General features: G+C 42.1%; 1 protein-coding gene across 1 annotated transcript in view; it reads left to right on the top strand.

Moving 5' to 3' along the window:
* The window catches only part of AIFM1 (apoptosis inducing factor mitochondria associated 1), a 130413-nt gene that overhangs the window by 37203 nt on the left and 77678 nt on the right, over positions 1-15532 (top strand). Inside the window, exons 6-8 of the mRNA XM_083159026.1 lie at positions 2429-2559; positions 2666-2756; positions 3585-3669. Coding sequence (XP_083015152.1) covers positions 2429-2559; positions 2666-2756; positions 3585-3669 — 307 coding nt within the window. The remainder of the gene's footprint in view (positions 1-2428; positions 2560-2665; positions 2757-3584; positions 3670-15532) is intronic.

Raw genomic sequence — 15532 nt, 5'->3', positions numbered from 1 at the left:
TTTGTTTATGTGCAGGGTAAATACTGTCTGCTTTTTTTTTTACACTGCAATATAGATCTCTCTGCTTTTTTTTTTTACACTGCAATATAGACCTCACTCTGAAGTAAAACCCCACCCAAATGTAATTCTCTCTGCACATTTTACATCTGCGCCACCTGCAGTGCACATGGTTTTGTCCATCTAAGAAGGATTTTGTCAGAAAGAGTGAACTAGAATAACCCCCATAGTGACATTTTCTCATTCATAAGGAAACGGTGTGGCCAACTTTTGCTAAATCAGAAAAATATTGAATTAGTTTTCCTTGCAGACATATAGTAGCATAAATGTGTACCTGAGAGGTCAACCAATATAAGACAAATTGATGTTTACTTATTATGAAACATTTTTTATTTTTTTTTATGAAATATTTTCATCCAAATCCATTCAGTGGAAAGGCCAAAAGAGACTCTCTCTCTGGCGTACACCAACGGAAGGTCTAACCAGGTTCTCAACCTCCTACTATGTCATTAGGGTCCAGTGTTACCACTCTGAAATATTCATCTAAATCCACTCAGTGGAATGCCCAAAATAGACTCCCAGATCAAAGTTTTCACCTGCGTACACCAATGAGAGGTCCATTTGGAACCTGAACCTCCCTCACATTGGTTTCATCCAAAACGGAGACGGGCATCCAAATACATAACTGGATAGAAAACAGACCAATCCTTCTTTTTTTTTTTTTTTGCTGAAGTAGGCAGTCATATACGTTTAAAATACATTTTTAAATAAGGTATGGGGAGGGCTGGCTGGTAAGATTTACTACAAATATGTTTTTTAAAGGCATATTTAATGCTATGGAGACATGTTAAATGTTTTACATGGCAAGGAGATGAATGAAAGAAGAGAGAGCAAAGCAGGCATAATCTTGGAGGCTTGTGTGAGAGGAAATCGCAAAGATTGATAATAATGTGAAGGTAAGAGGAAGAGTAGCAGAGAGATGTGGATGTAGTGTGGAAAGAGGCGAGATTAGAAATGTAGTAGTGGAGAGAGTGGTTGGGGGCTTTAAAGGTTTTTGCTGAGAGGGAGTCTGCCTTATGGCAAAAGAAGATAAGCAGCAGGTAGGGCATATGTGGTAAGGACTGTACCATGTCTTGGAATGAATTTGAGGGGAAGAGTTTTCACTGCATCTCCTTTTTGGTGAGCTCTTGCTAGAAAACCTTGCCAGTATGCTGTATTTCAGAATGCCATCTTCAGTGGTATGGCATGTTGACCTTTCGATCCTGTCTGCCTAAGCCATGCCGACCTTTTCACGGTGTCGACCAATAGTGGTATACCTAATGACTGTCGACTTTCTAATAACGACCCTATGACTCAAATAAAGTGAAACAAATCCCTGATAATCTCCCTGATAATCTCATATTGGTAAATGATATAATTCAGTAATGTCACCGGGTCCCGCTGAACATGCAGGTCGTTTGGCTATATAGCCAAATTGACCTGCATGTTCAGCAGACAGGAGGGTGAAAAGCCTTATGCTCTCCAGGCTGTAGAACGGGGCTCCTTCCCACTCGGGTTTTTCGGATGCGTGGACTATTCCTTTCTATAGATCGGTGTTCCCTTGCATTAAAGAAAGAATCATCTTTGAGCTCTTAGTTATTCCTTCTGTGGAGATTGGTATCTTAAACTGTCTGCACTTAATGAGTTGTCTTGCTGCTGCTACTCTTAATTTAGATTTAATATTAGCACCATAGAACCTCCAACTGTGGAGTTCCAGAGGAAGTGGGAAAGGATCAAAAAGTGTTGTAGGTAATGTTACTTCCTTTTATTTGTCGACAATGTTTTCCTTATTTGTGGTAAATATGACCTATATTATCCTTGAAGTCAGTACCATTTTCGGTATTATTGTTTAGGAGAAGGTGGTGATCATTTGAAGTAATAATTGGAGAGTTAGGCAGCGACTACTAAAATATAATATAAATCTACATTTTAATTAAAATGTATGCGGATAAATGTAGCCTATGGGTACAAATCCCTGGCAGTAGCTGCTGTGCATATGTAGCCATTAGACTTCACCTGTGCAGGAGTGTCTACACTGAAGAGAGCATATTACAAGGACGGTCTCCTTCCAGAGCCCCAGACCCTGCATGCTCCACTTTATACATCTGCCCAATGATCACATCCTGCAATGCAGTTTTGGCAAGATGACATTAAAAATTTGATTATTGAAAAATGGTACCCTTAGTGAGGTCTTAACTAGTGACCTATGCAGTCCCAATATAACTATACTATTCCTTATATGACTACTGTACCTCTTTTTAGGCAACCAGGTATTCTACTGACTTGCTTACTTACCTTTTCTGTAATGGTAACCCATGATTTCCAAAAGCCCTTTCCTCTGTTGTCTACTAAATATGGCAGAATATAGCAAATAGTAATGTCATTTTTGCAGGTCCTTATTGTATCAGATGAAATGGATCCTCCATATATGCGTCCTCCGCTCTCTAAGGAACTCTGGTTCTCAGATGACCCTGAGATGAAAGAGACCCTGCGCTTTAAACAATGGAATGGCAAAGAGCGAAGGTGGGAGATAGATATTAATAGTATTTACTATTAAGAGAGAACAATTAAATATATATCTTGTACCATGAAAACTGGAGAATTGCTACATAATTTGTCCTCTACACAGTATTTTCTTTCAGCCTCCATCTTTCTATGTGGCCCCTGAGGAACTGATGGCGGCAGAACATGGCGGAGTTTCAGTCTTGACCGGGAAAAAGGTAGGATCATTATGTTTTTAGTGGAGCGTTTGTGAATGCTCACTACTTTACATAAACCATGTGGCTGTAAGTTCCCAAGGTCAATGCAAAAAGGAGTGACACAAGTTTTTCACAGTTTTTTTTTTTCCCTTTGGGTGTCCAATGTGTTCCAGGTTTGTACTCTTATTATCATGAATTAAATAGTTTAACATTTTGCTTTGTTGTATAAAGTAGACCGTTGAGGAAGAGAAACGTTAATAATTTTTTTCCACAAAACCGCTCAAATCCTTTTTTTCTTTTTTTTTCTTTTTTATGTAATTTTTTAAAATTAATCTATTTTATTTAAACAATATACCTAGGGGGTGTTTTGCACGTTTGCCACGTTTATAAGCCCCATTGTAAATTTACTTCCCACCCCTCCATCAGAAACTGCCGCCCCAGAGTCTAAAGATCCTCAGCAGTGGTAAAAGATCACATTGGCAGTGCCCCCACCCTCAGCTCCAATGTCAATTGTCCCCCAATGTTCAGTGCCCCCCCTCCACGCCATATCACTAGATAGGCGGCTGTTATTTATATTCCAGCAACAAGAAAAACCTGTGGGGTAGCATACATACAAACCCCCCCCCCCCCCCCCCCCCCCGCCATCACAGCCCCGAACTATTAATTTATTGCACAAAAGAGTAATTGACTAATTGTTCTCCCCTCTGCAGCTGTTCAGCTTAGTTGTGCTATTCACACTGCATTCTGGCATATGATTTTGGGAGAGAAGTCTGAGTATATTATGCCGCTATTCATCTATTTTAAAATGGGGAAAATTTACTGGGAACTTTTTTTTTTTTTTATTTGTAGGTAGTACACATGGATGTACGGGAAAACAAGGTGAGACTGGATGATGGAACCCATATCTCGTATGAAAAATGCTTGATTGCCACAGGTATGATCCTTAACACTGTGCATGGAGCTTGCTATAAACATTCAAAAGTTACTTCAGGACAAGCCTTGTTACCCCAATGTTTTCCCTACTATGAATTCTTTGAAATATTTTCCTTATATGAATTCTTTTAAATATGTTCTCTAATATATTCAGTGATTTAAGAAAATCTCTTGCTCTGGTATTGTCATAGGTGAAAACACCTGAACAGTGAATAAAGTTCCATACATTACAGAATTGCTTCTGTTTTGTATCGGTTTCCCATCAAGTAATCTCCTTTTCTCAACTTATGTATGGATCTAGATGGCAATCTCTTGGTTCTGGTTCTGGTACCTACAATGTCTAAATACATAGTCAATAGCTTTATCATAAAAGATCAACAGGTTAAAAATGCAATTGGTCAACAGGGCTAATATGTTGACTGTCAAAATTAAGGTAGACACATGACAAGGTTTTCGTGATTATTTATATTTTATTTTTAAACCAGCTTGTTCTTACTTTACCATTCATGTTGGCGTAGAGCAAGAGTATAGACTGAGCCCAAAGCATAGTGAGCCATATGAGGGTACGGGTTACACGAATTGGGGGTCCATGTCAACAGTTGTCACCATTGACACCATTTTTTTTTAAATCATGTCTGCGTTTTTCCATATCGACATTTTGATACCCTGAACCTTTCCTTTGGCGAACTTTTGACCCTGACGACCTTTTGGGGTAATCTTTCTTTTTTTATTTTTTATTATTCATTTATTATTTTTATTTTTTATTATTCATTCATTTTATTATTAATAATTTCTTTATTTAAAAAATATATATATTTCCAAAACGAATAAGGTGTCCAAATATATATAGAACTATAGAGTAAACCTAGCAAATCGGAGAACATAGATCAAATACTTAACATATTGTCTACTCACAAATATTGCCTTCAAATACAATGATTTAGATTCAATAGAGAAAAAGGATAGAAGAGATAGAAAAGAGGAGCGAGAGAGAAAGATATGGGAAGAGAAAGAGGGATGGTGCAGGGAATGGATGGAAAATAAATATGAATAATATATACAGTATAGCAATGTGAGGAGCTGTCTAGTTGTGGTTATACAGGTGCAACAGAAATAACTCACATTTCAAAGGGGGGGGTTGAAAAAAAACTTGTACTAGGTATCACCAAAATTTTTATAAAAAAAAAATTTTTTTACTTTAAGTTTTGAAAATCATATTGCCCAAATGGTGGCCTTGACAGCTGATATACATTTGGAGCCGTTCTTGGAATTTTTCCATCACTCTCACTAGCGTATTGGGTGAAATACCTTCAATTTCTTCTTGAATGGCCTCCTTTAGTTGTTCCAAGGGCCGAGGACGATGTTTGAAATCTCAGCCTTGAGTTACACCCACAGAAAAAAGTCACATGGACTTAAATCAGGCAAGCGCAATGGCCACAGAACTACCTTGCATAAGGAGATCACTCGACCCAGGAACATCTCCTGCAAAATTTCGCACAGACTGATGTGCTGTATGGCCCGTAGCTCCATCCTGTTGGAACCAGAAGTCCTCTAAGTCGTGTTCTTCCCCATAATATTCAATTATCGGATAAAAAAAAATTCTCCAATGTCGCAGTATCAATTGGAATTCACAGTAACTGTGACTCCACCCTCTTCAAAAAAGTAAGGCCCAATGACACCTATAGACGACACAGCACACCAAACGGTCACTTTTGGGCTGTGACGTGGTCGTGCATGGAGTGCTCGAGGGTTTTCAGCAGTCCATTAGCGAAAATGTTGTTTGTTCACTGTGCCAGAAAAAGGGAAATGGGCTTCATCACTACTCCACAGATTGTCAGTGCAAGGATCCCATTACAGCAATGCATATGTCTTCCCCAATCTGCTGGAGACCATTCCTATCCAATCATAATCTTGTATGGGTGTAAGTCCGTATGCAAAATTCGCTATTTAGTTCTTTCTGAAATCCGAAGAGCTGAGGTATGCGTGCTGAACACGCTGGAGACTGCTCAATCGAAGCCCTCACTGCAGTGATGTTTTCAGGTGTTCTGACATTTTTGGGACATCCCAGGTGATTTTCTCTTCAGTGCAGATGCGGTTGCCTTTACTCTTTGAACCCACAGCAAAATCGTTTTCCGGTCTGGAACACTTTTATTAGCACGTAAACTGAGCCGCATGCGAAACGCCCTCTGCATCGCAGTTACAGATTTGCTATCTTACCTTATATTGATAGGAGAAAGGGGTATGGAGCCAATCACCAGTGTGCTCTCCCTGCCGCCAGGAGCTCTCCTGTGGGTTGCCTAGGCAACCTAAGAAAACCTTTCACCATTTAAGTGCTTAGTGCAGAAGCCAGCAAGAAGCATCTGAATCTAATATAATAGGCAATGCTGTGAGCATATAATCAGCTTTAGGTTATATAAAAACGTTTATAACTATAAGCACATTTACTGTGAGCACTGCTGAGCAGATACAGATTCTGCAGCCTGCGCCTTAAGCATTGCTTAGCAGACACCGATTCTGCAGCAATCAAAGGTCACATATAATGACTGGATCACAGATTATATACACGTTGGCTAATAACACAATATTGTCCTTTTACAAGTGCAACTGTATGGACAGGCTCCGTGTGAGGACTAAAATACTTCCACGGCATTGTTTCATTGAGATCTTGAGGAAATGTAGTTTTTAGTTTGCAAATTCAGCATGCCTCAGTTTGCAAAAGTGTATACGCTCGGTCACCTCTGGGGTTAGCCGGGACATGATCGATAATTTGATGCCGGAACTCATTGACACTGATTTCTTCCTTGCAACAGGCTGGTCAGAGATGTGTCGAGGGGCTTTATTTTTGATAACTGCTTTGATAGTCGAGCGATGCATCGCTGTCCTTTCTCTGATTGGGAGAATAGTTTTGACAAAGTATACTAGGACGCAAGACATGTCAGTGAATAGACTAAATCAATTTACATAATACATGTTTGATTTTATACGTAGCAGAAGCTGATTGAAGAGTGAACATGGGGCCCGTAACCATAGATTGACAAGTGGTGCATTGCACACATTTGTAACACCCTGGTGCTCTTCAAAGGAAGGCTGTCTCTGGCTTCGTAAGCTCAGGGTCTTTTGTGAAGATGGTTATATCTGTGTGTACCACTATATCTTTGCTATTCCTGCCATGGATGTTTCACCCATAGCAGGAATAGCAAAGAAAGAGTGGTACACACAAAATACATGTCATGGGTTTTTTGTTCTTGAAACATGGCAGGCTTTTGTCGGTGGTGACTTTTGTCCATAGTGCTTTTGTGGCCTTAGGGATTACTGGACTAGAGGGGCAGTATTTGCTGGACCTGGGTATAATGTCACTGTTGATGCAAGTTTTCGATTCCGAAAACTGCTTTCTGGGTGTACGGAGTACCTCATTTTCTTTTTATTTGTGGCACAGTTGTATCATTGCCCCTTTGGTGGAATCGGTCAATCACTGTGTCAAACGCTTCCACCGATAGAGAAGGATTGCTGGTAATTCTAGCACTTCTGATTAGTTGGGACTTAAGTCCTGTTTCAGCACTTTAGGATGGTGGCTTGATGATCTGAGCAGCGTTTTTTTGTTAGTCGGTTTGTAGTATACAGATGTTTGTAGTGTGTTCTCTTCCCTGTATACTAGTACATCCAGATAATTAATCGAGGCTTTCTCCATTTGCGAGGTGACCCTTATAGGAGATCTCTGGTGTTTATGTTCAAAATTAGACGTTCAAAGTCCTCCTGGTCCCCTGTCCACAGCAAGAACATGTCGTCTATATAGCGACAGTAATGGTAGTTTTTGTTAGCTGTGGAGACATTTGAGAAATACATTGACTCTTGGACCATGAAGATATTGGCAAACGATGGGGAGACATTGCTCCCCATCGCACACCCACTGGTCTGTTGGAAGTATGCGCCATTGAATAAAAAGAAGTCCTGAATCGGTCGATGCCAAAGTTGGATAATGTCTCTTTAATGAGGAAACGCTGCATTGCCTCCAAGTGGTCTTTATGAGGAATGGCGCATTGCGGTGTAAAACTTTGACGCGCGCCTTCAGCGCGCAACGTGCCTGTTTTTTATTTTGTCTGGCTTCTACACTTTCACCCTGGCTCACATTGCCAGAATGTATTATTATCCGATATGGGAGTACGTTACCTTACCCCTCCTTGGTTAAAAGTCCTCCCATATCAGATGTGAGCTGTGTCTCCAGTCTTCTAATGCTCCACCTTGCTTGCTGGTCATCTTTAACAGCGCATGCGCTGGGTAATGTTTACATGGGATGCTGTGAAATGGACATCGCTGTATACCCGGCACATGTGCTGTTTTAATTTGAAGACTAACAAGTGCTGTGGAGTATAAGAAAGCTGGAGACCCGCAGCGCCACAAGATGGCAAAGAAGATGGTTAAAGGGGTGTGGACATTGGCGGTTCATATGAGAGGTACTATTTAAATAATACCTGTGCCGATGTGACACATGCCCCGTATTAACACTTCCGTGGGTCCCCTATAATGGGTAGTAAAACATCAGAGGGAATTCTATGCCCTGACATATTGTGTGGGGATAGTGTGTATACCCCCTGATTACCAGATAATACATCTTTCCCATTGTGTGTACCCATTATATAATATTGAACTAAATCGTAACGATCATGTATGATATTGCATAATGTGTATGGGCTTAAAACCTTTTTCCAAAATGTACTTGTGCTTATAGCCACTTATACTGATATGTTGTTAATGCTAGTCTGGGACATAAATTTAAACTACTAGATATGTGGAGTGTATTTCATCCGGTCGATAGAGAAATTTATTGCCTCTCTGCAACTCATAACGCTATGTTTAGAATTGACGACATGCTCCTGTCTAGCTATTACCTAGTGAATGAATAAACACAATGAATACATATAAAAAAAAAAATGTTGGACAAACACTGAAAAAAACAACATAATCATTATTTAGCTAAATATTTAAACAAAGTGATCATTAAATGGGGAAATCACATCTAGACCATACCCACTAAACCGGTCCTGTTAAAGGTTGGACTTGATGGATGTACATCTTTCTTCAACCTCAACTACTATACTATGTATTTCTATCAGAAATATAGCCTATTTTATTGTCAGATCATGCAGTAGTATGGTTAGAAATAAGAATTGAGACCGGGGACCTTCATTTTTTAAAATAAAGTAGGGGCAATCTTGGAGAAATCAAGACTTAACATGAATCATTATTATATTGCCAATTTCTTCGAAGACCATGGTATGGGGTGAGATCGTTTCATACACCTCAGCAAAGAAAATGTTGATGGGGGAATACCTCCAAGCTCAACAGTCTTTGACTGATGCTTATTAGACATATTGGGGCAGATGTATTAAGACTGGACATTTTATCTCTCCTTATCACACTTGCATTTCTCTTGTTAAGGCTTAATACATCTGCCCCATTGTGCTGATCCTTCACCGAATGTGAAGACTCACTGCTCCAAGGCTAAAAGTCTTTTTAATAGTTTGTTAAAATGCAAGCAACTTACTCTTTTTCAAAAACATTTCAGACTCATTAGTTTTTGGAATAAATCTGGTAGACTGCTTACCAATCTCCTCCAAGGTCAGCATTCTCTGATGGTAGTCCACCCTCTCCACTTGCATGATGGTACTATCACCTCCTCCAATGCACATTTTGCTTTAGTCTTGAAATACTTTTACTCTGATCCATAAGCCCACCTCTGACAAAAGTGGCTCCTCAAGTTTCTGAGAAGGCCTTCCTATCCTCAAATCTCTACATCCCAAGGTGAATTCTTTATTGCCACCATAAGAGACAAAGATCGCCTGAGCTAGCTCTGCATTGAAAATTTGCAATGCTTCTTTCAACACAATTGACTCCCATACTTCTCTCCGTGCATTCAGAAACTGGTCAGACTGGTTTGATTCTGAATCAAACCGCCTTATATTTCTACTTAATGTAGCTTATAAATGACTGACTGAAATTTAACGGATTTAGTGTTCATTCTAGCACCCGCAATATTTGAAAACCCATGCAGTTCCTCTTCCCTGCCTGGGGTTTCGCTGTCTGCTGTGGTGTTTCTAGCACAGGTCTGGTTTGCATATCAGTGCTGATATACAGACAACACTGTGTTAGAAGCACTACAGCAGACAGCGACAACTCAGGCAGGGGAGAGGAACACTAGGATTGGTTAAAACGTATCTTAACCTTCGTTGATACAGCTGGAACAAAATGGATTCATAATGAGTAGGAACCCAGTGGTGAACATTAGGAAGGTGCTATCTGTGATCAGACACCCAGTGTGACACATCAAAGATACTGAAAGCTATTGTATCTTTTGATGCCAAAAAAGGCCTTTTGATATAATACATTCATCTATGTGACACATTAATAATTTCAGTTTTTTTTTTTAATTGTACACTATTTCTGCCACCCAGATGCTCTAATAGTCTCCTTTTCCGACCACTTTCAAAGAGAGCAACTAGACAGTGAGTCTCTCCAATTATTATTTGCACTTACGGTGGAACCATTGGCAAAAGCACAAAGAAAATCCCCATTGTTTCATGATATTGTAGGTTGGGGTTAGACCTCTGCATAGCCTTATTTGCAGATGACATGCTATTGTTCTTATCTCGCCAAGCTCAATCACTTTCAGTAGCGTTCGACATTATTACTCCTTCGGTCAATTTTCAGGATATAAAATATTAATAAATCAAAACTTTTGCCACCTAGGTAGTTATGTGAATTTTGCATTAGAGACTGTCTTTACATTCTATAAAAGTGATGCTTTCCCAACTTAAATATTTAGGTGTTCAAATCACGTCACAAATTTTTAAACTCTATACCTACACTGCACTCGCTCCAGTTATTACCCACATCTCTAATATATTAAATTGTTGGCTTCAACTACATCGGTCTTGATTGAATCACTGTAATAAAGTCAATAGTATTTTCCAAGATGGCATATATAATGCAGATTAACCAGAGTAGTCTGTTTCAGACATTAAGAGACTTACAAATCTATTTAAAAAATGTATATGGAAAGTGGAAAACCTAGGGATTTTTATCTCCTGCTCCTCTGGAGGTTTCTGTCCTCACTAAGCTCACCTTTGGACACCTACGTTACGGTTTGACAGGTGTAGAGTTGTCTAGTAGAGATGGTGGCTTTGGATTACCAGATTTACTATTGTTTAATTTAGAAACATTTTTGTTTGACTACTAGATTATGTGCTGGTTTGTGCGCTTCTCACTCCCTGCTTTCCTGGGGCTTTACTCGATGCTCCTAGATCTCATATTCTCTTACACATTAGGACCAATAGGTTTTTTGGCGATTATTTATAGAGACTGGGTAGCCATAAACCGTAAATTTAATAGAATCTGGCACATTCAAAGATGATCCCATTGTGGGGTAATCCCCTGTTTACACCGAGTACAGAAAACGCTGTCTTTTCTCAACTAAAGTCCAAAGGCATTAGCTCTACTGAGGACATCTATGATACAGGTGACTAGAATTGTTAATTTGTACAGTCTCACTCAATATTCTTTTTAAGCTTCTCTTCAAATTCATCATTATATAACCTCTCTATCCATATTTGTGCCCACCACCAGGGACGGATACAGGGGGGGGCGAAGGGGGCAGTCGAATCTCTGGTTCCCCCTGACCCACCCACCCACCCACCCACATGTCTCACCCAGAGCCATGTAATGTGCCAGATTGCCCCTGCAGCCGCACACATGAAAGCGCACACTACACTGACATGTTGCCGGTCACCACTAGTATATTCCTGATGAACCTCTGGAGCTCCCTGCCTGTGTCCTGTCCCTGTAGCTGCTGCAGTAGTGGGGAAGCCATATTCCATGACTGTGTTTTGCCTACAACCCTGAGCAGCGCAGGAGAACCAGTGGCTGCAGCAGGGGTCTGTGAATGGACGCAGTGTCCAGTGGGAGAGGAGGGTGTGCGCATACACTGGGAGAGCAGGGCACGGAGATGCAGCCCTTCCCGCTGCAGAACAAGAGGGAGCACCCTGCTCCTAGTCCTGGCTGGGGGTGGCTGCTGGTACACAGACCACCCGGCCCCAGATGTCTGCTTTATCTTCCAGCCTCAGACTCCGGGGGCCGACCACGAGTTTCCGTCCGAGACCGCGCTAACAGCCTGGTGCGACCTGTGCTAGGTGTTGATGTTCTCCAGGCGTTGGCACTGTACAGGTAGCAGAGGTGCTTGTGTCTGACCTGCACTCACTCACACTTCGCTGTGGGGACACAACTGTGCGGCACTCATGTGGCAAGGTGACCTGTAGATCAGAGTGATGGGCTCTGCTGTGTAGAAGTGTCAAGCGCCTACTAAAATTATATTCACTACAGTATAGTGTCCTAGCCATGGGAGTAATCCAGCAATGGACAGCATATAACCCTATATGCACACTGATGCACATCACATTACTGCTAATCTTGGTCATGGTATGTGTATGCTACAGGATATATATATATCCTGTGTGTGTGATGTTAATCCCTGAGGACGGGCAATAGCCCGAAACATGTCGGAGGAATAAAACACTTTTTTTGCATTGGAAATCCTCGAGTGCCGCCTGATCTATCCACGCTGTATTGGGACACCACGGTCCCGTGAGGAAGGCACCAGGTGTTATACTACTTACGACTGCGGAGTGCCGGGCAACACTGGAGGTATATATATATGGGATGCAGTTAAGATCCCGGCGGTCGGGATCCCGGCGTTCAGAATCCCGACGCCGGAATCCCGACCGCCGAAATGCTGACACTTTCTCCCTCCTGGGGTGTCCACGACACCCCTGGAGGGAGAATAAATTAGTGTGCCGAGCGTAGCGAGGCACTGGGCCCGCTGCGTGGCGAGCGCAGCGAGCCCGCAAGGGGGGGCGATCCACGTCCCCCCCCCCCCTTGTCGGCATTTCGGCTGTCGGGATTGTGAACGCCGGGATCCCGACCGCCGGGATTCAATACTGAATCTATATATATATATATATATATATATATGGTACAAATGGGTCCAGGAGGGTCCAAAGGAACGGCACTCGTGGGTCTTGATAAAGCAGATTTATTGAACAACGTTTCGAGGGTCCACAGCCCTCGTCGTCAGGTAACAATATATAAAGATAAAAACCAGTCACCTCACCTTATATTCACGTGTAGAGCCAGTCAGCCCGGTCCACGGCGTCCTCACAGTATCCGGGCGGAAGTCGTCATCCGACGCACTTCCGGCCTGGCGTCCACGTTGCCAGGATACCGCAAGCCTGTGACGCGATACGCGCTCCCAGAGCGTCGCGTTACCAGGCAACAGGATTCCTGGAGTCGGTGCCGCGGCGACAGGCTGATCGTGGCTGAAATAAAAACAGAGAACAGTACACTGTTACTACGCTGAGATGGTACAAGTGCAGCATTAATAAACGTTTTGAACCGCATCAAATGAATCTCATAGCAAGGGTGCAAAAAATGATGAATATCTAAACATGAATGATTATATGAAAAGCAAAAGAAGGGGGAAAAAAAGGGCAAAAAGAGGAATGGAGCATAGCATTTACACAAGGCAATAAAAGCATAACTCTTTCATATCAATGCATTCCAGGTAATGCGCTCGTTGAGGCCGTGGGGAGAAACAGTTCCCAACCGATAAATCCAGTTGGCTTCCAGTTTGAGGAGGATCTTCTGTCGATCACCCCCTCTCGTGAGTGGGGGTACATGGTCCACTATCATGTAGCGTAGGGACGATAGAGCATGGCCATACTGTTTGAAGTGGGAAGCCACAGGTTGGTCATTTGGCTTGTTAGCTAGGGCCGCCTTTATTGCGGACCTGTGCAGCGCCGCTCGCTCTTTAAACTGCCTAGTCGACATGCCGACATAGTACAGTCCACAGGGACAGATGATGATGTATATAATGTACTTGGTACTGCAGGTGAGGACGTGTTTGATTTTGTAGTCCTTTTGCAAGTGGGGATGTTTGAAAGAACAGCCGGTAATCAGGAATTCACATGTAGCGCATTTGATGCATTTGTAGCAACCCGGGGCTTTGTGCCTGGTATGGGACTGTAAGCTGGTATCAAAACCGGTTATATCAGAGTGAACCAATTTGTCACGGAGGTTGCGTCCCCTGCGATAGCAGACCATGGATCTGGATGTAGCAAAACATTTAAGGTCTTTGTCTGTGGCTATAATGGGCCATAGTGCCCTATTAGCCACGGGGAGTACGGAACTGTTGGCATCGTACGTGGTGGTCCACGGGAACACCTCCTTCTGTTTTCGGATGTTGGGTTTCAGCAGAGTTTTCCTGTCCAAGTTAAGGACTTTCTGTTTAGACACGAGTAAGTCCTTTTTAAAGTAACCCCGTTCTTGAAATTTGGAAATAATAGTGTCTAATTGTACTGGTAGCTCTTCAGTGTTGCTGCAAATGCGGGCTGCTCTAAGCATTTGAGAATAAGCCAACCCCTTCTTGAGTGGTGGAGGATGATGACTACTGGCTAAAAGTAGCGTGTTTCTGTCAGTACTCTTGTAGTAAATGTTAGTGGAAATCTGTCCATTATTTAAAGAGACGGTGACGTCTAAGAAATTTATGCTTTCCCTGCTCCAGTTGAAGGTCAATTTAATGGGCCCCGGTTCTTGATTGATCATGTGCATCAGGTCGATGAACTGTTGAGGGGTACCCGACCACATCATGAACAAATCATCGATGTATCGGCAGAGCATGATGATATATTGGCTGTAGACATTATTGGAGAAGAACACTTTCTCTTGTGCCACCATAAAAACGTTGGCGTAAGAGGGTGCCACGGCAGAACCCATGGCACACCCCTCTTGTTGTAGATACAACTGACCGTCAAATAAGAAATAATTTCTGGTTAGAACCAGTTCCAGAAGCTGTAAAAATAAAATTTTATCGAAAGAAAAATTTTCGCCAAGATCTATCAGGAATTTTTGCATTGCCAGCAAACCCTGCTGGTGAGGTATGGATGTGTATAGTGCAGTGACATCCATACTGCACAACACTGTATCCAAAGGGATGTTCGAAGTCTGCTCCAACCTGTTCAAAAAGCAAGTAGTGTCCTTCAAATGTGTATCCTGTGTGACCACGTGTGGTTGTATAAGGCAGTCCAGCATTTGAGACACAGGTTGGTATAGACTATTCATCGCCGAAATTATCGGCCGTCCTGGAGGGGATTTGGCATCTTTGTGTATTTTTGGTACACTATACAGTACTGGAATAACTGGATACTTGGTGGTGAGAGTGTTCAAGGTTTTTTGATCGATTTTGTTGTCCAATAATGCTTTCTGGAGAATACCCATCAATTCTTTACTGTACATTTCAGTGGGGTCAGAGTTGAGCTTCTTGTATACCTGAGTGTTTGAGAGTTGCCCCAGTAGCTCCGTTCTGTAATCACTCAGATTTTGAATGATAATCGCCCCGCCTTTGTCTGCGGGGCGTATCGTAATGCTTTTATCCTCACTAAGTGATTTCAAAGCTTGATGCTCTTCCTTGGAGAGATTAGAGTGATAGGGGGTAGGAGCGGCCGCGAATCTGGTCATGGAAGTATCCATAAGGCGAGTAAAAGTTCTGATCGAGGCATTGTTAGAGGGAGGATCAAATGAAGATTTACTGTGTGACTGTAAGAAACCACTGACAGGGTTTGGGGCACTTGTGGTAGAGTGATGTTGAAAAAACTCCCTTAAACGGAGTTTGCGGTTCATACGATGCAGATCTAATTGCCATTCAAAAGCGTTGTGTCGATTGGTGGGGACAAAAGACAAGCCCCTCTGTAGAACCTTGTGCTCCATTGGTGTCAGTGGACGGTCTGATAGGTTAAAGATGTTGTTTACTTCTTTCCTGT

The sequence above is a fragment of the Crinia signifera genome, chromosome 9, assembly GCF_055691185.1.
Source record: "Crinia signifera chromosome 9, ASM5569118v1, whole genome shotgun sequence".
Classification (NCBI taxonomy): domain Eukaryota; kingdom Metazoa; phylum Chordata; class Amphibia; order Anura; family Myobatrachidae; genus Crinia; species Crinia signifera.
Note: the sequence above shows the minus strand (reverse complement) of the source record. Positions and strands in the feature narration are given on the sequence as shown.